The 23,413-nt window shown below is 46.6% G+C and overlaps 1 protein-coding gene across 1 annotated transcript; it reads right to left on the reverse strand.

Moving 5' to 3' along the window:
- Positions 1-517: 517 nt before the first annotated feature.
- On the reverse strand, positions 518-19,035 carry LOC115156441 (leucine-rich repeat-containing protein 52-like). The gene is made up of 3 exons (XM_029703869.1): positions 18,717-19,035; positions 17,923-18,553; positions 518-864 (listed from the first exon to the last, which is right to left on the reverse strand). Exons 1-3 carry the CDS (start codon positions 18,768-18,770, stop codon positions 518-520), a joined length of 1,032 nt encoding a protein of 343 aa, XP_029559729.1. The 5' UTR covers positions 18,771-19,035.
- Positions 19,036-23,413: the final 4,378 nt, after the last annotated feature.

Consider the following 23,413-nt stretch of genomic DNA (forward strand, 5'->3'; position numbering starts at 1 on the left):
TTTTGCCATAACTGTCTGGGAGTGGTCTGATTGAGGGGCCTAATTGGCGGAACCTAATGGGAGGGATATGTAACCTGAACTAGCTGTTATTGGCAGAGAGGTTTGGAAGTCACTTTGTTATTGGTCTATAACTTACACCACCTGGTGATGTCACCAAGCAAGCCAAAACTCCATCCATGCTGATTTAGAAGGTCCTGTTTAAATTGCATTTTCAACTATCAGTAAATAACACTGATCACATTTTGTCACACTTTTACAAACTTAGGTTCATCAGCTGTTGTACAATATGATACAAAACACTGTGCACTGGGACTTTAAGGAGCTATGACCATTCAACTCTCAATCACCATGAAAATCAGGCACATTTCTGCGTTGTCTCTCTTCTGTATTTTATTAATCCCAGTGTGCTCTGCTTTGTAGTTTCTTCTTAACCTCTGCCATTTGATGACATCAAAGGTTTTGTAGTTCTGTAAGTTCCGAGGCACAGTCGGTAGGGAGGCTGTGGGACAGGGGGGAGTCATACCACCATGTGACCAGTGTTTTTCAAATTCCCATTACCTCGTGGGTTGGCATGGTGACCACCTCCGCCCCCCGTGCCAGGTCCTGCGTCCTGCTCAACCTCATCATCGGGGTCCATCTGCTCGCTCTTCTTCTTGACATAGCGTTCGTACAGTACCATGACCACGCCGATGGCCCACGCTGACACCGTTCCTGCTGCGAAGATGACGAAGCCGATGGCGAGGAAGAACAGGTAGTCCCAGGAACCCAGGCCCTGGTGGCACCGCGACCGCAGCTGTAGCCCCAGCTCACCCAGACGCTGCCCCTGCAGGTCAGGAGGACCACGGCACACCGTCTGGCCCTCATCTGGAAGAGAACACAGCACAGGTGTGGGTTAACTACAGTACTCTCATAAGTCCTGACCTTATTACTAACGAGTGTGTTTGTTTTTTGTTACCGTGTTTTTCTTTCTGCTTGCATTTTGAATTTATATGTGTCTATATGTGTTTCGATGTGTCTATTTTCTGTCATTTCTGTAATTCAGGGCTCATCTGTAGAAGAGAACTTGGTCTCAGTATGACTCTGATAAAATAAAGGTTAAATAAAAAGTCACACTAGTATTTTTATTGGTGATACACTAGGAGCCTATCAGAGTTTTTCTTGACCATGTCACCTGACCAGTAAAAACTCTGTGTCCTAGTTATATTAGTGAAGACCGTTTTGGTCACACTTTATTTGGATAGTCCCATATAGATGATATTTAGATAGTTTGGTGATAGTATGACCATCTGTTGATAAGTAACTGCTTGCTACGGTTAGGGTTAAGTTCAGGGTTGGGATAAGGGTTAAGGTTAGGGTTAAGTTCAGGGTTGGGATAAGGGTTAAGGTTAGGGTTAAGTTCAGGGTTGGGATAAGGGTTAAGGTTAGGGTTAAGTTCAGGTTTGGGATAAGGGTTAAGGTTAGGGTTAAGTTCAGGTTTGGGATAAGGGTTAAGGTTAGGGTTAAGTTCAGGGTTGGGATAAGGGTTAAGGTTAGGGTTAAGTTCAGGGTTGGGTTAAGGTTAGGGTTAAGTTCAGGGTTGGGATAAGGGTTAAGGTTAGGGTTAAGGTTAGGACACAGGAGCACGGGCTCGTGGTAATGGCTGGAGTGGAATGAGTGGGACGGTATCGAATACATCAAACACATGGTTTTCATGTGTTTGATGCCATTCAATATGCCCCGTTCAAGACATTGTTATGAGCCATCCTCCCCTCAGCAGCCTCCTGTGGTTAGTAGATAGTTGAAATGTTGTTCACAGTTATTGAACATCTACTTGGGACTATCAAAAAGTATTACCATCCTAGTAGACATTACAATTAGTACTGAGCCCATACAGTATTACCAACATAAGAAGAACTTACTGCTACTATTATTATCAATTCCCCAACCAACAACTTCAGCATTTCTATTGAGCATGACTTTGTTTTTTGTTTTTCTATATAAAGCTGATGTGGCAAATATTCTTAATCAGATGCATTTGCGTTAGTCGGTACTCTGCATACACATAATAATTGTTATTTATTTCTTTTTATTTCACCTTTATTTAACCAGGTAGGCTAGTTGAGAACAAGTTCTCATTTGCAACTGCGACCTGGATAATGATGGAAATGTTATTTGAAGTGCGAAGGTAAGCCACCCAGGGAAGGTGATATCAATATTATATTTCATCAAATAGGGAGTTGTGGCCTGTTGAATAATTCAAACACATTACACGATATTGTTTTACATAACCTTCATGAGAGCTAGATAACACACACTCCCTCCTGAAATATCTTTCAATTTCCAGCAGAAAATATAAATAAAATACCATGTAAGAAAACAGCACGTGCTAAATAGTTTTGTTTCCCTTATCAGAAAATAACAGAATAGGAGCTGCTGTCTGTTATTGGTGTGTTGTTGATATTACATTACACCAAATCCGAAGCTTTTGAATAATTCAAGCACATTTCAAACCCTACTGGATTTCACTGGGTAATTCTGTCTTTTGTGCCTGACTCGTACAGTAATCAGATAGAAGGGATTTTCTTCTGCTAAGCTGCATGCCTCCAGCAGGCTCCTGGATCATGACTAAGACCCTCACTCACTCAGAAATCATGAATGTCAATAGACAAGGGGATTTTTGTTTCGGTTGTCAGAACCGGGAACTCCTGTGCTGTAGCATCAAAGACCAGACAGCTTACTCCTACTCTGCTGCGGAAGAGGAATAGACTACTATAAATGGGTTTTGGGGAGCAAATAATTTGATACATTATTATGGTCTAATCATAGATGCTAAAGACTCAAAGATGATCATACTGTGTGTATGGCTGCCTGGATATCATCCAGAAGCCTTGGTTTGTTAGGGGTCATATTCTGAAGAAGAACAATGCCTGAAATGTGATTGCAATGACCAGAGTGTTGGAGAATTTCAACAGACATTAATTTGCTTTTGTTTTCGCAATTTTTGTGTTAGGGGGATCTCTCGGGATCAGCTCAAAAGGCTTTTACTGTTTCTGCCTGGCTGACTGGCTGTGCTCTGCTCTGTATTCTGTGTTTCATGCCAGCAGGCTTTGTTCACGCACTATTTACACTGGCATATTTTTCACCACAGAATTGGCCGGCTTTGTCCATATATTGTGCATGGATAGATTTATTGAGGAAATTGAGACACACATTTGTATACAGTTGAAGTCGGAAGTTTATGTACACCTTAGCCAAATACATTTAAACTCAGTTTTTCACAATTCCTGACATTTAATCCTAGTAGAAATTCCCTGTCTTAGGTCAGTTAGGATCACCACTTTATTTTAAGAATGTGAAATGTCAGAATAATAGTAGAGAGAATGATTAATTTCAGCTTTTATTTCTCTCATCACATTCCCAGTGGGTCAGAAGTTCACATACACTCAATTAGTATTTGGTAGCATTGCCTTTAAATTGTTTAACTATTGTTTAACTTGGGTCAAACGTTTCGGGTAGCTTTCCACAAGCTTCCCACAATAAGTTGGGTGAATTTTGGGCCATTCCTCCTGACAGAGCTGGTGTAACTAAGTCAGATTTGTAGGCCTCCTTGCTCGCACACGCCTTTTCAGTTCTGACCACTAATTTTCTATAGGATTGAGGTCAGGGCTTTGTGATGGCCACTCCAATAACTTGATTTTGTTGTCCTTAAACCATTTGCCACAACTTTGGAAGTATGCTTGGGGTCATTGTCCATTTGGAGACCTATTTGCGACCAAGCTTTAACATCCTGACTAATGTCTTGAGATGTTGCTTCAATATATCCACATAATTTTTAATCCTCATGATGCCATCTATTTTGTGAAGTGCACCAGTCCCTCCTGCTGCAAAGAACCCCCACAACATGATGCTGCCACCCCCGTGCTTCACGGTTGGGATGGCGTTCTTCGGCTTGCAAGCCTCCCCCTTATTCCTCCAAACATAATGATGGTCATTATGGCCAAACAGTTCTATTTTTGTTTCATCAGACCAGAGGACATTTCTCCAAAAAGTACAATCTTTGTCCCCATGTGCAGTTGCAAACCGTAGTCTGGCTTTTTTATGGCGGTTTTGGAGCAGTGGCTTCTTCCTTGCTGAGCGGCCTTTCAGGTTATGTCGATATAGGACTCGTTTTACTGTGGATATAGATACTTTTGTACCTGTTTCCTCCAGCATCTTCACAAGGTCCTTTGCTGTTGTTCTGGGATTGATTTGCGCTTTTCGCACCAAAGTACGTTCATCTCTAGGAGACAGAATGCGTCTTCTTCGGTATGACGGCTGCGTGGTCCCATGGTGTTTATACTTGCGTACTATTGTTTGTACAGGTGAACGTGGTACCTTCAGGTGTTTGGAAATTTCTCCCAAGGATGAACCAGACTTGTGGAGGTCTCCAATGTTTTTTCAGAGGTCTTGGCTGATTTCTTTTGATTTTCCCATGATGTCAAGCTAATAGGCACTGAGTCTGAAGGTAGGCTTTGAAATACATCCACAGGTACTCCTCCAATTGACTCAAATTATGTCAATTAGCCTATCAGAAGCTTCTAAAGCCATGACATCATTTTCTGGAATTTTCCAAGCTGTTTAAAGGCAAAGTCAACTTAGTGTATGTAAACTTCTGACCCACTGGAATTGTGATACAGTGAATTATAAGTGAAATAATCTGTCTGTAAACAATTGTTGAAAAAATTACTTGTGTCATGCACAAAGTAGATGTCCTAACCGACTTGCCAAAATTATAGTTTGTTAACAAAAAATTTGTGGAGTGGTTGAAAAACAAGTTTCAATGACTCCAACCTAAGTGTATGTAAACTTCCGACTTCAACTGTATAACGTGTATGTGGACACCCCTTGAAATGAGTGGATTTGGCTATTTCTGCCACACCTGTTGCTGAAAGGTGTATAAAATTGAGCACACTGCCACACAATCTCCAAGACAAACATTGGCAATAGTATGGTCTTACTGAAGAGCTCAGTGACTTTCAACGTGGCACCGTTATAGGATGCCACCTTTCCAACAAGTCAGTTTGTCAAATTTCGGCCCTGTTAGAGCTGCCCCGGTCAACTGTAAGCGCTGGTATTGTGAAGTGGAAACATCTAGGAGCAACAACGTCTCAGCTGCGAAGTGGTAGGCCACACAAGCTTACCGAACGGGACCGCAGAGTACTGAAGCGTGCAGCGCGTAAAAATAGTTTGTCCTCGGTTGCGTCACTCACTGCTGAGTTCCAAACTGCCTCTGGAAGCAACATCAGCACAAGAACTGTTCGGCGGAAGCTTATTGAAATGGGTTACCATGGCCGAGCAGCCGCACACAAGCCTAAGATCACCATGCGCAATGCCAAGCATTGGCTGGAGTTGTGTAAAGCTCACCGCCATTGGACTCTAGAGTAGTGGAAACGCGTTCTCTGGAGTAATGAATCACGCTTCACCATCTGGCAGTCTGACAGATGAATCTGGGTTTGGCGGATGCCAGGAGAACGCTACCTGCCCGAATACATAGTGCCAACTGTAAAGTTTGGTGAAGGAGGAATAATGGGCTGGGGCTGTTTTTCATGGTATGGACCATGCCCCTTAGTTCCAATGAAGGGAAATCCTAACATTACGGTATACAATGACATTCTAGATGATTCTATGCTTCCAACTTTGTTGCAACAGTTTGGGGAAGTCTCTTTCCTGTTTCAGCATGACAATGCCCCCGTGCACAAAGTGAGGTCCATACAGAAATGTTTGTTCTCGAGATCGGTGTGGAAGAGCTTGACTGGCCTGCACAGAGCCCTGACCTTTGGGATGAATTGGAACGCTGACTGCGAGCCAGGCCTAATCGCCCAACATCAGTGGCCGACCTCACTAATGCTTGTCGTGTCTTTGGCATCATTAAAACTGAAGACATATTTATCAAATAACTCTCTGTAATTATTATTACGCGATTAAACTGATTAATCGTGTAACGGTAATTAACTAGGAAGTCGGGACACCAAGGAAAATATTCAGATTACAAAGTTATAATTTTCCTAATATAACTTTCAGATATCATAATGTCTGATCTATTAGTCTTCGGATTAATGATATATTCATTTACCTCATCAGTCTCATTCCAAACGTCGTAAATTGTTGGTTATCTGCACGAACCCAGTCTTCACTATGAGTCATCCATACATCAATTGTCTTAAAATAATTTATTTACTAAGTAATTCACAGAAATGCATAACAAACAGTAGCTATGGTTACAAGGAAATGATAGGAGAATGTGCCCTAATGGGCTAAACCGTCATGGCGGCTTGTTAGACAAAAGGGTTGATAATTCTAACAATTGATATGCTAATCCTTTGCACATGAACGCTCACTTATTTGGGAACAATTGCAATCAATATATATATTTACGCTCAGTGTGTTGTCGGGATCTTTGTTGAAAAGTTTGTTCTGTTGGAGAGTTTTGTCCTCACGTTCTCTTTCTCTCTCTCTCGGTTAGGATGGATATTTCAAAGTGACATCCATTAATGTCATTATAGGACAGATGTTTCGTCGGTCTTCGCGTTCAATGATACCGAATTCCTAGCTGCAGACTAGTAATTAATATCAAAGACTTGTTATTATTCTGTCGGTATCAATAGTCTAAGAGTTTAACCACGTGATATGGTTAAAGTTCAGAACGAGGAATGCATGGTCAAACCTTGGCCCTCTCGTTATCGAGGTAAGCTGGTCTCCAACCTTTAGCCATTCGTAATGGAGGTAAGCTCGGTCTCGTGATAGAAACCCTGGGTGGGGGTTATATTCGGAATAACAGAAAAGGGCTGTCTCATGACGCCAGGTCCCGCCTGTTCATGGGGGCGTGCCGATGACTTGGTGAAACTTTAAACAGAAATACAATTCTCTCACATTAACATCTTACAAGCATCCCAACATATTCCAAATAGCTTTATCCTTATTCATTCATTTTATACAACCATTAGTGTAACGATTGTCGTCGGGAGACGAGGAAGCGGACCAAAACGCAGCTGGGAGCGAATACATGTTTATTTAACACACTAGAATTAAACATGTACACAAAATCAAGGAAAAACTGCCAATACGTTACGTGCTCAAATAACGAGACAACAACCCACAAACATCGTGGGGGAAAAGGAACTTAAATGTGATTCCCAATCAGACTTCACAAGCGACAGCTGTCTGATTGGGAAATCACCCCCGAGCCCAACATAGAAATAAAACACAAAGAAAGGCTATAACCAAAACATAGAAAATAAAGCATAGAAATGCCACACCCTGACCAAAATAGCAGAGTTCACCTGGTCAGGGCGTGACAGTACCCCCCCTCCAACGGTGCGTACTCCCGGCGCACCAAACTAAAGTCTATTAGGGGGGGACCCGGGTGGGCGCCTCACCCTCGGTGGAGGCTCTGGCCCCGGGCGTGTTTCTCCCCCTGCCTCCACCCTAGCCCTACCCCTCTGGCCCGGACTGGACCACTGTGGAGCGGCATGCTCCGGCTCCGGAGCGGAGCCGTCGACCAGAACAGGATTGGGCACCGGTGGACCAGACACGGGCCGTGCCGGACTGTGGACACGCACCGTGGGCTTGGTGCGGGGAACAGGAACGGGCCGGACAGGACTGTGGACACGCACCGTGGGCTTGGTGCGGGGAACAGGGACGGGCCGGACAGGACTGTGGACACGCACCGTGGGCTTGGTGCGGGGAACAGGGACGGGCCGGACAGGACTGTGGACACGCACCGTGGGCTTGGTGCGGGGAACAGGGATGGGCCGGACAGGACTGGGGACACGCACCACTAACCTGGTGCGGGGAGCAGGGACGGGCCGGACAGGACTGGGGACACGCACCACTAACCTGGTGCGGGGAGCAGGGACGGGCCGGGCCGGACTGGGGACACGCACCACTAACCTGGTGCGGGGAGCAGGGCCGGACAGGACTGGGGACACGCACCACTAACCTGGTGCGGGGAGCAGGGGCGGGCCGGACCGGACTGGGGACACGCACCACTGACTTGGTGCGGGGAGCAGGGACGGGCCGGACCGGACTGGGGACACGCACCACTGACTTGGTGCGGGGAGCAGGGACGGGCCGGACAGGACTGGGGACACGCACCACTAACCTGGTGCGGGGAGCAGGGACGGGCCGGACAGGACTGGGGACACGCACCACTAACCTGGTGCGGGGAGCAGGGACGGGCCAGACAGGACTGTGAACACGTACTGGTGACCTGAAGCGTGGAGCCGGTTTAGCCACTCGTCCTGGCTGGATGCCCATCCTAGCACGGCATGTGCTGGGCATGTCCACCGGACGCACTGGGCTGTGCGGGCGCACTGGCGACACAGCGCGCAACTCTGCATACCATGGCTTGGTGCGGGGAGCAGGGACGGGCCGGACAGGACTGGGGACACGCACCGTGGGCTTGGTGCGGGGAACAGGAACGGGCCAGACAGGACTGTGAACACGCACTGGTGACCTGAAGCGTGGAGCCGGTTTAGCCACTCGTCCTGGCTGGATGCCCATCCTAGCACGGCATGTGCTGGGCATGTCCACCGGACGCACCGGGCTGTGCGGGCGCACTGGCGACACAGCGCGCAACTCAGCATACCATGGCTCCTCCTCCAGATCTTCCCTCTGCAGGTCCTCAATCAAACGCCTCATCTCCTTCTCTTCCTCCGCCGTCATCCCCCACGAGAGCAGTGGTCTGGGCTCTTCCTCTGCCCTTCCGGACCACCCCATTAGCCCCCCCCAAAAAAAATTCTTGGGGCTGTTTTCCGGGCCTCCTCGACCGCCACCTGCGACTCCGTCTACCGGCTGGCTTTTCCTCCTCGACCTGGGAGTCCTTCCGCCAGGGTCCTTTCCCCGACATGATCTCCTCCCAGGTCCAGAACTCCTTTCCCTCGCGAGCCCATCTCTCGCGCTCCTTTTCCTCCCGCTGCTTGGTCCTGGTTCGGTGGGTTGTTCTGTAAAGATTGTCGTCGGGAGACGAGGAAGCGGACCAAAACGCAGCTGGGAGCGAATACATGTTTATTTAACACACTAGAATTAAACATGTACACAAAATCAAGGAAAAACTGCCAATACGTTACGTGCTCAAATAACGAGACAACAACCCACAAACATCGTGGGGGAAAAGGAACTTAAATGTGATTCCCAATCAGACTTCACAAGCGACAGCTGTCTGATTGGGAAATCACCCCCGAGCCCAACATAGAAATAAAACACAAAGAAAGGCTATAACCAAAACATAGAAAATAAAGCATAGAAATGCCACACCCTGACCAAAATAGCAGAGTTCACCTGGTCAGGGCGTGACAGTACCCCCCCTCCAACGGTGCGTACTCCCGGCGCACCAAACTAAAGTCTATTAGGGGGGGACCCGGGTGGGCGCCTCACCCTCGGTGGAGGCTCTGGCCCCGGGCGTGTTTCTCCCCCTGCCTCCACCCTAGCCCTACCCCTCTGGCCCGGACTGGACCACTGTGGAGCGGCATGCTCCGGCTCCGGAGCGGAGCCGTCGACCAGAACAGGATTGGGCACCGGTGGACCAGACACAGGCCGTGCCGGACTGTGGACACGCACCGTGGGCTTGGTGCGGGGAACAGGAACGGGCCGGACAGGACTGTGGACACGCACCGTGGGCTTGGTGCGGGGAACAGGGACGGGCCGGACAGGACTGTGGACACGCACCGTGGGCTTGGTGCGGGGAACAGGGACGGGCCGGACAGGACTGTGGACACGCACCGTGGGCTTGGTGCGGGGAACAGGGATGGGCCGGACAGGACTGGGGACACGCACCACTAACCTGGTGCGGGGAGCAGGGACGGGCCGGACAGGACTGGGGACACGCACCACTAACCTGGTGCGGGGAGCAGGGACGGGCCGGGCCGGACTGGGGACACGCACCACTAACCTGGTGCGGGGAGCAGGGACGGGCCGGACAGGACTGGGGACACGCACCACTAACCTGGTGCGGGGAGCAGGGACGGGCCGGACCGGACTGGGGACACGCACCACTGACTTGGTGCGGGGAGCAGGGACGGGCCGGACCGGACTGGGGACACGCACCACTGACTTGGTGCGGGGAGCAGGGACGGGCCGGACAGGACTGGGGACACGCACCACTAACCTGGTGCGGGGAGCAGGGACGGGCCGGACAGGACTGGGGACACGCACCACTAACCTGGTGCGGGGAGCAGGGACGGGCCAGACAGGACTGTGAACACGTACTGGTGACCTGAAGCGTGGAGCCGGTTTAGCCACTCGTCCTGGCTGGATGCCCATCCTAGCACGGCATGTGCTGGGCATGTCCACCGGACGCACTGGGCTGTGCGGGCGCACTGGCGACACAGCGCGCAACTCTGCATACCATGGCTTGGTGCGGGGAGCAGGGACGGGCCGGACAGGACTGGGGACACGCACCGTGGGCTTGGTGCGGGGAACAGGAACGGGCCAGACAGGACTGTGAACACGCACTGGTGACCTGAAGCGTGGAGCCGGTTTAGCCACTCGTCCTGGCTGGATGCCCATCCTAGCACGGCATGTGCTGGGCATGTCCACCGGACGCACCGGGCTGTGCGGGCGCACTGGCGACACAGCGCGCAACTCAGCATACCATGGCTCCTCCTCCAGATCTTCCCTCTGCAGGTCCTCAATCAAACGCCTCATCTCCTTCTCTTCCTCCGCCGTCATCCCCCACGAGAGCAGTGGTCTGGGCTCTTCCTCTGCCCTTCCGGACCACCCCATTAGCCCCCCCAAAAAAAAATTCTTGGGGCTGTTTTCCGGGCCTCCTCGACCGCCACCTGCGACTCCGTCTACCGGCTGGCTTTTCCTCCTCGACCTGGGAGTCCTTCCGCCAGGGTCCTTTCCCCGACATGATCTCCTCCCAGGTCCAGAACTCCTTTTCCTCGCGAGCCCATCTCTCGCGCTCCTTTTCCTCCCGCTGCTTGGTCCTGGTTCGGTGGGTTGTTCTGTAACGATTGTCGTCGGGAGACGAGGAAGCGGACCAAAACGCAGCTGGGAGCGAATACATGTTTATTTAACACACTAGAATTAAACATGTACACAAAATCAAGGAAAAACTGCCAATACGTTACGTGCTCAAATAACGAGACAACAACCCACAAACATCGTGGGGGAAAAGGAACTTAAATGTGATTCCCAATCAGACTTCACAAGCGACAGCTGTCTGATTGGGAAATCACCCCCGAGCCCAACATAGAAATAAAACACAAAGAAAGGCTATAACCAAAACATAGAAAATAAAGCATAGAAATGCCACACCCTGACCAAAATAGCAGAGTTCACCTGGTCAGGGCGTGACAATTAGATGTAAGTCTCACAACTGAGGCTATTATATAAACAGCAGCGCCATGGTAATACGGCCGTATTGTCTCTCATGAGTTTCACAAAATTGTACCAAACGGACCAGTTCGTAGCTGGATTCTTCACCGATCTTTTATACCTTCTCCAGAACATAAATGTCGTTCGGTTCTCCAGTCCTGTGAGGTGGAAGAATTCCTGGGTTCTTTCTATGAAACCCACTCTGTCTCAAAACTGTGGCCATGAGGCGGGGCATTCTTTTAGGAATTTACGACCACTCTCACAGAGCCTGGGTATGGGGAGGTAGGGGGATGGTGCATAGAAAACCCAAAGAGGGCAACGTCATGACATGCTCTTGTTGCTGAATGGAAGCAAGTCCCCACAGCAATGTTCCAACATCTAGTGGAAAGCCTTCCCAGAAGAGTGGAGGCTGTTATAGCAGCAAACGGGGGGACCAACTACATATTAAGGCCCATGATTTTTGAATGAGATGTTCGACGAACAGGTGTACACATACTTTTGGTCATGTAGTGTATGTTGTACTAGTCTAATCTATTGAGTACAAATCTGATTGGAGCTGCAGAGGATTATATGGTGTACTGGAAGATACAGATCAAATAACAGTAATGTAATGTTTAATAGTAGGAAGAGATATTTTTGATTAACATCAAATGAATACTTAATTAGTGTTCCATTTTAGGAATTCACACACAGTATTCTCTTGATTTGTCTTAGTCTACATCACAGTCGCAACTTACCCTATGCTCTCTGTCTGGTGATATGAATAAAAGCAGGGGAGAGGCAGAACTGAACCCAGTAAATAAGCAGGTGCATCACTGACGATAGCGTAGAAGGTGCTGCATGGTCAATCCTACGTCTGCATCGGCAGCATTTACGGTGATACTGCCTCTGCAGAAGTCAGGGCATTCATACTTCTTGCTCTCCACGGAGCAGCGCAGAGCTATTATGAAGGAAGTTGTCAAGGAAGTAAGGTTGGGTTTATACAGGACCTCTCGCCCCCACCTACCGTCAACCAATTATGTCAATGCGGAGATTTACGGAGCCCTCCGCATTGTTACAAAATTTGGGAGGCACACAGCAATGCGGTACGGAGCTCAATTTGGCCTCTGCATGCCTCCGGAGGATCCACAATTGCGTCACACCCTCCGTACGGCGCCTCCGACCACATTTTCAGATCAAGCACAAATTGACTTTTAGGGATGACGGATATAGGATAATGACAGAGATGGTCCTGGATCTCCTGTTGTCTCTAAAGACATTCCATTTTGTCTTCAGATGCCCTGAGAGTTTGGAAACTAATTTAGCAGCACAGATGTGGGGAGTTTTCATGAAAGAGATACACACCACGATACACTTCAATAGTCCTCTGATCTCGCCTCAGACCTGACACCACTATAGTAGCACTCCTTTTAATAATACAACACACCACCCTCCTCTTCTCAGTGAACACTGTACTACTTCTACTTCTCTCCCTCTATTTAGCTAGAGCCCTCTCTCTCCCCAAGGCATGGAAGCCGCCGGCGCCTCCCCCTCAGGGTCCAACATCAATGGAGAGGGTTCTTCTCCCCGTCCCATCCCCAGACCACGCTGTTTCTAGGATTTTTTTTGCAGACACTTATCCAGAGCAACTTTCAGGAGAAATTAGGGTTAAGTGTATTGCTCAAGGGCACATTGGCAGATATATCTCACCTAAACAGCTCAGGGATTTGAACCAGCAACCTTTTGGTTACTGGCCCAACGCTCTAGGCTACCTGCCACCCTAAAATACCCCTTCATTATGTAACTGCTAACTACAGGCAGTATGCTAATCTTTAGGAGGTGAGACAGCAGTGGAGAATCTGTTAGTTCTTTCTGTGGGTTTTTCTCCCCTTCCTTCTAGCAATGCATTATTTCTAAACTGCTGAGACGACAGACAGACAGTGCCTCTCAGAACAGGTGAGCTCCAGACGAGCTCTTTGCGTAAAACACTGCAGTCTGGAATGTGTGTGTGTGTTCTCCCTTGCTGCAAGCTTTCGCTTGAAGGGACACTCCAAATGAAAGCAGACAAAGGTAATGAGCAGCATGAAAATAGGACAGCTCTTACAGGACTAGTTTAGGATTCTGCCTGAGCTGCAGGGGAGAGGATGATGAGCTGGTGTGTGTGTGCGCATGTGCATGTGTGTGCGGGGGATGCCCATTAGTAAGTGTATCATAGTTTTAGTAATATGACTGGCTCTTGCTCAGTGAGGTGCACTATAAATAGCTGCTCTTTTGTGTATTGACACATCCCAAAAATGCAGCAGAAGACTCCAAACTGAACAAATCCAAAATCAAGTATTCGTTGTCTTCAAACCCCTTGACTTTTTCCAACATTTTTTCCTCATCAATCTACACACAATACCCCATAATGACTAAGCGAAAACAGATTTTTTTTACATTTCTGCACGTTTATAAAAAATAAAAAACAGAAATACCTTATTTACATAAGTATTCAGACACTTTGCTATGAGACTTGAAATTGAGCTCAGGTGCATCCTGTTTCCATTGATCATCCTTGAGATGTTTCTACACCTTGATTGGCGTCCACCTGTGGTCAATTTAATTGATTGGACATGATTTGGAAAGGCACACACTTGTCTATACAAGGTCCCACAGTTGACAGTGCATGTCAGAGCAAAACCTAAGCCATGGGGTCGAAGGAATTGTCTGTAGAGCTCCGAGACAGGATTGTGTCGAGGCACAGCTCTGGGGAAGGGTACCAAAACATTTCTGCAGCATTGAAGGTCCCCAAGAACATAGTGGCCTCCATCATTCTTAAATGGAAGAGTTTTGTAACCACCAAGACTCTTCCTAGAGCTAGCCGCTCAGCCAAACTGAAAAATCAGGGGAGAAGGGCCTTGGTCCGGGAGGTGACCAAGAACCCGATGGTCACTCTGACAGAGCTCCAGAGTTCCTCTGTGGAGATGGGAGAAGCTCCCAGAAGGACAACCATCTCTGCAGCACTCCACCCATCAGGATTTATGGTAGAGTGTCCAGACAGAAGCTACTCCTCAGTAAAAGGCACATGACAGCCCGCTTGGCATTTGCCAAAAGGCACTTAAAGGACTCAGACGATGAAAAACAAGATTCTCTGGTCTGATGAAACCAAGATTGAAATCTTTAGCCTGAATACCAAGCATCATGTCTGGAGGAAACCTGGCACCATCCCTACGGTGAGGCATGGTGGTGGCAGCATCATGCTGTGGGGATGTTTTTCAGTGGCAGGGACTGGGAGACTAGTCAGGATTAAGGGAAAGATGAACGGAGCAAAGTACAGAGAGATCCCTGATGAAAACCTGCTCCAGAGAGCTCATGACCTCAGACTGGGGTGAAGGTTCACCTTCCAACAGGACAATGACCCTAAGCACACAGCCAAGACAACGCAGGAGTGGCTTCGGGACAAGTCTCTGAATGCCCTTGCGTGGCCAGATCGAACAACTCTGGAGAGACCTGAAAATAGCTGTGCAGCGACGCTCCCCATCCAACCTAACAGAGCTAGAGAGAAGAATTGGAGAAACTCCCCAAATACAGGTGTGCCAAGTTTGTAGCGTCATACCCAAGAAGACTCGAGGCTCTAATCGCTGCCACAGGTGCTTCAACAAAGTACTGAGTAAACGGTCTGAATACTTATGTAAATGTGATATTTCAGTTTTATTTATTTTTTTGCAAAACATTCTACAAACCTGTTTTCACTTTGTCATTATGGGTATTGTGTGTAGATTTATGAGAAGAAAAAAATGCTATCCATTTTAGAATAAGGCTGTAATGTAACAAAATTTGGAAAAAGTCAAGAGGTCTGAATACTTTCCAAATGCATTCATCTGTCAACATACGAGAATGTAACAAAAAAAAGAATTGACCCTTATTCCAAACAGAATTTTGTTGCATTATGTAACCGGCTGGATTTGAACCGAGGTCTATTGCACACCACAAGACTGTTAGTCCACTGAGCTAAAGCCTATCTAAAGGCCTAGGGAGCTAACCAAAATCTTTAGGTCTCAGGCAAGGTTACTGATCACATGAGTGTGGTTCCCCGAGCCACCTTCATTACATAGGCATATAGTTTGTTGATTAAAGTGGAAGCGGTTGGTGGAGCATGTGCAGGTGAACACGGGGAGATGACATTCACTGGTCATTTGACATCTAGACCCTGGGTTTTTTGGATTAAGCCTTAATTGCATGAGTGAATAAAGGAATAAGAGAAAGGCTCCTCAGTATGTATCTCATTTCAGTCCTGTGTTATCAGATCATATTCAATTGCTGTTATGGTTATTAGCCTCCACTGTCACCTGTTAACTCAATTAGTTCGACTAACCGGTGCCCCCGCACATTGACTCTGTACCAGTACCCCCTGTATATAGCCTCGCTATTGTTATTTTACTGCTGCTCTTTAATTATTTGTTACTTTTATTTCTTATTCTTATTTTTTTGTAGGTTTTCTTTTTCAACTGCATTGTTGGTTAAGGGCTTGTAAATAAGCATTTCACGGTAAGGTGTATTCGGCGCATGTGACAAATACAATTTGATTTGATTTTGATTTTAAGACACCCTAGGCCCTGTGATGCAGGCAACTGCACATGAAATTTAGGAATATATACATTAAACACGTTAAAGTTTTTTCATTAAGTTTATTTTACTGCTGCTGTCATAAACACGGTGGCGTGTATTCCTGGATGCCAAGAAGAAAAAAAATGTTTTATCGTTCCTCTCTCTGTTTGTCACAAATGTCCTTCATTTCGCAAGAGGCTGAATGTATCTCACTGGAGAAAGCATCAGAGCGAAGGAAACAGCGCCCCTCTGTCTCAGTATGGGTAGCGTATCTATCTGATGCTGTCTGGTCAGAAAGAGTATGACATTGTTTCCGCACGTAGCATTGAATGCAATGGAAGCCAGCGAGGATTTGGCTTCCCTTGATAAAAAATGAATAAAATAATAGCCAATCAGTGTTGAGCTAAACTGAGTGAGCTCTGCTATGAATAGTCCTGGTGCACCAAAAAAAGTGTCAAGGGAAGCCAGTTTGGATTTGACTTCAGACCAATCACATCACAGGCCAAATGTCATTATTGAAAAACGTTCATTGTTGCATCTAGTTCGGTTGTCCTCAGGGGGCTAGCTAGCTAGCTAGATAAAATCACCCCTTTCCTAAATTAGCCATGGATGTAGATGGGGATTTGGACTTGTGGTTTTACTTCATTCTCCATACTGGCCAATGATTATAAAGAGATTCTGATCCAACCATAAAATAATACATTGTGCCCCTGGCCTGAGAGCATGGAAGATCAACATTTTGCTAGATGTAGTATGCTAATGATAACTATCTGACCTGGCTTATCGTTGCCCATGAAAGGAAGTTAGGCTAGCGAGTAAGTATTTCAGCCAGGTAGCCTAGGAGTATGACAACAAAAACTAAAAGCATGTAATGTATGACAGTCATAGACCATTTAGGCAACATGAAAGAGGAGAATGGCATTGGCGTTTCTTTACAAGCAGAGTGAGTCAACATGTGTGTTCTACTTGCACACACACGCACACACACACAAATCAGTACCTTGGACAGCCACATCATATTTAGCTAACGTTGATTGAACTAAATTGTTTTTGGTATCTTTTAGTTGTCACTGTATTAGACTAAGCAGAGGTGATTAGATGATGTTGAAATGTTGAAGTTGAAATGGTGCTGGAATAGTGGAAGCAGCTCCTGTTTTCTTTGCGACTTGCCGTTACTCTCAGTGGTTCTAAATCAATAGTTGTTTAATAGTCCGAAAATGTCGGAAACATTACTTTGCTTGACCATGCTGTAGGTCTTATACTGTTTGTTGCATGCAATATGTTTTGTGGACTTGTTCTCCGGTTTTGTAATGAAACAAATGTAAAGGTGTGGTTGAATATATTCTTCTTATTGTCTCAGCCTTAAGCATATATAGCATGGTGTCAAGGCATATGAACTAATAGTTTACAGAGTAAACAACGCAATTATCACAACACATAGGTTGTAATATGGCTTTTTTTCCTGGATTGGCTTCCCCTGTGATTTTACCCTCGCACCACTACTGCATAAACAATATTCATATCAGTCTTTCCACATATTCTATTTGAAATGACTTTCCTAAATGTCTTCATTCTGTTAGTGTAGTAGATCTCATTCATGAACTCATAAATGAAACATGTAGTTGACCTATGTTATATGAAGTGTATGTGGTTGGGAAAGTGAAATGCTTTCAGTGAGCATTTCAGGAGCGTGTGAACATGGAAACATTCATTGAGAGAGGCCTGGGAAGTGCAGCGCTGGAGAGAATGGCGGTCCTCTCCTGCTATTGGTCCAGCCCCCATACTGACTTTGTAAATCCCTATTGTATATCAATGTGTATGATGTTGGTATGATTAGTACAGCATATCACAGAATATAATCACAGTACAGTAGTAGCTATGTCCTATGGGCCAGCACATCTAACACAACCCTCACACAAATGAGAAAGGTAAGACAAAACCACCAAACTTACACAAACCATATAGAAAGAGGGAATTATCTGGATTTATATTTATATCTGAAGGTGCAGCTAGTTTTACCTTGAAACTTGAATGCCTCGATGTGAACCCAGAGACAGAGGTCCTCGTTATCGCAGTCGCAGCTCCAGGAATTCCCGCTGAGGCCGACCGAGCGCAGGGTGGGCAGCGCGATGAGAGAACTGATGTTGAGCACCGTCAGGTTGTTCCGGCTCACGTCCAGCACCTGCAGCGCCGAGTTCTTTGCGAAAGCGTCCGGGTGAATGTCCAACAGGCCGGGGTTGTCCGTCATTCTCAGCATCACGAGGCTGGAGAGTGGCCCGAACGTCCTGTCCTCTATCCGCGTTAAGGTGTTGAAGGACAAGTCCAGGTAAGCAAGCTTCCCCAGGTTCCCGAATGTGGACATAGAAATCTCCGTCAGGGAATTGTTGCTACAGTCCAAGTACACCAAGTCCGACAGGTAGTTGAGCTGCAACGGCGGCAGCTCCACGATGCGATTGTTGGAGATGATGAGCTGCCGCGTGGCCAGCGGCAAGTCAGTGGGGAAGGCTGTGAGGTGCTGCCCGGCGCACTGGACCACCAGCTGGTCATCGCATACGCATCGTGCCGGGCATCCCGCTGTCAGAGCTGGGGATGGGGCCACCCCCATGACTAGGATCAGCAGAATGATGAGCCGCAAGGATTGCGCGCTGGGCTGCGGAGCAAGACGCATGACACTGGTGAGGACTTCATCAATTACGTTTGGACAAACCACGCCACATTATTCATTGATAGCCTATGTCCTCTGCCAGTTAGGGCCTATCAGTTAGCCTAACGTAAATGCTATTAACTATTTAGAATTATTACATTATAGCTACCTGATAATGAGGTTTGACGTTGGCCACTTGTCCTTGCAAGTTTGTGTAGTTCATTCCGAGAGTCGCCTCACGTTTTGGTTCCCGTGCGTATCCATTATAGTGGAACTGATGGACTCCAGACGCCCAAGCGCCCTCTCAGTTCCAATTCTCTGTAATTCGATTTGGTCGATTAGAGTGTTTCTTCCAGTATCAATCATTTTTGTGTAACATCTGCCATTTGAACTTAATATGCAGGAGAGTTCGTTCGCGCGTCCTAGCCTAGTGTTATAATAGTATTTGGTCTCCTGCAAGTGTGGTGGTCTGACTGTCCTCTCTGAAACTGAGCCGCGAATGAGAATGTGGGCGGTATTGTGATCTCTCACTGCTCACGCGTTGGATCGAGTGTGTGAGGAGAGAGAGGACGGAGCTAAAGAAAGCCTTAACAACTGGAGTCAAGCAGTCACACAAGCTAGGAGAGGTTACCTAATTCTACCAATGTACCCAAATCGTTCTGGAAATGGAATGCCCAGGGTATAGCCAATTGTGACACTATAATGGCCCAACAGAACACTCTATCTCAATGTATTTATTTATCAATGAAATGAAATTACCTAGTGCCTATTTAAAGATGGCATGATGGTTATTACACTGTCATGAACTGTCGTGTGTGTGTCATATTCCAGTCTAGCCAGATGCAGGGTCATAAACTTAGAGTGCCAGTCTACTTGGGCATGGAGCCACATGCCACTATTTCAGTATTATTGTTATATAACCTATAACATTGACATGGCAAGAGCCAGTTCACACAACTTTTCTCCCACAAGCGCACATACACATGGATTTCCCATTGCATCTCTCTCTCTCCCTGTATTCATGTGTAGGTGTTGAAGTGCTGATTCAGATTCAGCAGCATGGTGGGAGGACAGATGTGATGCTGGATTATAATAATAATTAATAATTCATTCAACATCTATAGCGCTTTTCATTACAAAAATAATCTCAAAGCACTTGACAGAAAAATGCCTGTCAACAACCGAAAGGGAGACAGACCGTGCCAGTCAGCAAGAGATAATAACGTCAGGGACATGAAATCAAGCCTTCATCCACAATTATGTCCCTGCTTCAAAAAAGAACAAAGAAGCATAACCAATCTGAGAGCATTTATTCACACTTTTCATAATGGGATATAGTCATAATCCTTTCTCTGAGACCAAAGTCAAAGCTTCTGCCATTCAGAAAGTGTACTTATGGCTGCTGTTTACTAAAGATATAGTGCCATCTAGTGATGTAGTATTGTTAAAATATTGCTAAACAGGATTCCCTTCCCTATGACCAACACTTGGAATGTATATTCAATGTTGGGCCTAGCAATTGTTTACATTTGATATTGAGAAGAATTAGTATGACATAATGTGTCAAACTGAAACAAAAACCAAACGGATGAAAACAAATGTAACTGGAAAAAAAACACACCAGTGAAATTTGTATTTATTTATTTATTTCACCTTTATTTAACCAGGTAGGCAAGTTGAGAACAAGTTCTCATTTACAATTGCGACCTGGCCAAGATAAAGCAAAGCAGTTCGACACATACAACAACACAGAGTTACACATGGGGTAAAACAAACATACAGTCAATAATACAGTAGAAAAATAAGTCTATATACAATGTGAGCAAATGAGGTGAGATAAGGGAGGTAAAGGCAAAAAAGGCCATGGTGGCAAAGTAAATACAATATAGCAAGTAAAACACTGGAATGGTAGATTTTCAGTGGAACAAAGTGCAAAGTAGAAATAGAAATAATGGGGTGCAAAGGAGCAAAATAAATAAATACAGTAGGGGAAGAGGTAGTTGTTTGGCCTAAATTATAGATGGGCTATGTACAGGTGCAGTGATCTGTGAGCTGCTCTGACAGCTGGTGCTTAAAGCTAGTGAGGGAGTTAAGCGTTTCCAGTTTCAGAGATTTTTGTAGTTCGTTCCAGTCATTGGCAGCAGAGAACTGGAAGGAGAGACGGCCAAAGGAGGAATTGGCTTTGGGGGTGACCAGAGAGATATACCTGCTGTAGCGCGTGCTACAGGTGGGTGCTGCTATGGTGACCAGTGAGCGGAGATAAGGGGGGACTTTACCTAGCAGGGTCTTGTAGATGACCTGGAGCCAGTGGGTTTGGCGACGAGTATAAAGCGAGGGCCAGCCAACGAGAGCGTACAGGTCGCAGTGGTGGGTAGTATATGGGGCTTTGGTGACAAAACAGATGGCACTGTGATAGACTGCATCCAGTTTATTGAGTAGGGTATTGGAGGCAATTTGGAAATTACATCGCCGAAGTCGAGGATCGGTAGGATAGTCAGTTTTACGAGGGTATGTTTGGCAGCATGAGTGAAGGATGCTTTGTTGCGAAATAGGAAGCCAATTCTAGATTTAACTTTGGATTGGAGATGTTTGATGTGAGTCTGGAAGGAGAGCTTACAGTCTAACCAGACACCTAGGTATTTGTAGTTGTCCACATATTCTAAGTCAGAACCGTCCAGAGTAGTGATGCTGGACGGGCGGGCAGGTGCAGGCAGCGATCGGTTGAAGAGCATGCATTTAGTTTTACTTGTATTTAAGAGCAGTTGGAGGCCACGGAAGGAGAGTTGTATGGCATTGAAGCTCGTCTGGAGGGTTGTTAACACAGTGTCCAAAGAAGGGCCAGAAGTATACAGAATGGTGTCGTCTGCGTAGAGGTGGATCAGAGACTCACCAGCAGCAAGAGCGACATCATTGATGTATACAGAGAAAAGAGTTGGCCCAAGAATTGAACCCTGTGGCACAGCACCCCCATAGAGACTACCGGAGGCCTGGACAACAGGCCATCCAATTTGACACATTGAACTCTATCAGAGAAGTAGTTGGTGAACCAGGCGAGGCAATCATTTGAGAAACCAAGGCTATTGAGTCTGCCGATGAGGATGTGGTGATTGACAGAGTCGAAAGCCTTGGCCAGGTCAAGGAATACGGCAGCACAGTATTGTTTCTTATCGATGGCGGTTAAGATATTGTTTAGGACCTTGAGCGTGGCTGAGGTGCACCCATGACCAGCTCTGAAACCAGATTGCATAGCAGAGAAGGTGCGGAGGGATTCGAAATGGTCGGTAATCTGTTTGTTGACTTGGCTTTCGAAGACCTTAGAAAGGCAGGGTAGGATAGATATAGGTCTGTAGCAGTTTGGGTCAAGAGTGTCCCCTCCTTTGAAGAGGGGGATGACAGCAGCTGTTTTCCAATCTTTTGGAATCTCAGACGACACGAAAGAGAGGTTGAACAGGCTAGTAATAGGGTTTGCAACAATTTCGGCAGATAATTTTAGAAAGAAAGGGTCCAGATTGTCTAGCCCGGCTGATTTGTAGGGGTCCAGATTTTGCAGCTCTTTCAGAACATCAGCTGACTAATTTGGGAGAAGGAGAAATGGGGAAGGCTTGGGCGAGTAGCTGTGGGGGGTGCAGTACTGTTGACCGCGGTAGGCGTAGCCAGGTGGAAAGCATGGCCAGCTGTAGAAAAATGCTTATTGAAATTCTCAATTATAGTGGATTTATCAGAGGTGACAGAGTTTCCTATCCTCAGTGCAGTGGGCAGCTGGGAGGAGGTGTTCTTATTCTCCATGGACTTTACAGTGTCCCAGAACTTTTTTGAGTTTGTGTTGCAGGAAGCAAATTTCTGCTTGAAAAAGCTAGCCTTGGCTTTTCTAAAAAGTTGCATATACGGGGGCTGTTCGATGCTAATGCAGAACGCCACAGGATGTTTTTGTGTTGGTTAAGGGCAGTCAGTCTGGAGAGAATCAAGGGCTATATCTGTTCCTGGTTCTACATTTCTTGAATGGGGCATGCTTATTAAAGATGGTGAGGAAGGAATAAAAAAAAAAAACCAGGCTGATCGCTGAGATCTTGGTTGAAAACAGCAGAGGTGTATTAGAGGGAAAGTCGGTTAGGATGATATCTATGAGGGTGCCCGTGTTTACGGCTTTGGGGTGGTACCTGGTAGGTTCATTGATAATTAGTGTGAGATTGAGGGAATCAAGTTTAGATTGTAGGATAGCTGGGGTGTTAAGCATGTCCCAGTTTAGGTCACCTAGCAGCATGAGCTCTGAAGATAGATGGGGGGCAATCAGTTCACATATGGTGTCCAGAGCACAGCTGGGGGCAGAGGGTGGTCTATAGCAGGCGGCAACACTGAGAGACTTGTTTTTAGAGAGAGGGATTTTTAAAAGTAGAAGTTCAAATTGTTTGGGTACAGACCTGGATAGTAGGACAGAACTCTGCAGGCTATCTCTGCAGTAGATTGCAACACCGCCCCCTTTGGCCGCCTATCTTGTCTGAAAATGTTGTAGTTCGGGATGAAGATTTCAGAGTTTTTGGTGGACTTCCTAAGCCAGGATTCAGACACGGCTAGGACATCCGGATTGGCAGAGTGTGCTAAAGCAGTGAATAAACAAACTTAGGGAGGAGGCTTCTAATGTTAACATGCATGAAACCAAGGCTATTACGGTTACAGAAGTCATCAAAAGAAAGCGCCTGGGGAATAGGAGTGGAGCTAGGCACTGCAGGGCCTGGATTCACCTCTACATCACCAGAGGAACAGAGGAGGAGTAGGATAAGGGTACGGGTAAAGCTATGAGTATTGGTCGTTTTCGACGTCCGGAATAGAGAGTAAAAGGAGCAGGTTTCTGGGGGCGATAAAATAGCT

The sequence above is a fragment of the Salmo trutta genome, chromosome 21, assembly GCF_901001165.1.
Source record: "Salmo trutta chromosome 21, fSalTru1.1, whole genome shotgun sequence".
Taxonomy (NCBI): Eukaryota; Metazoa; Chordata; class Actinopteri; order Salmoniformes; family Salmonidae; genus Salmo; species Salmo trutta.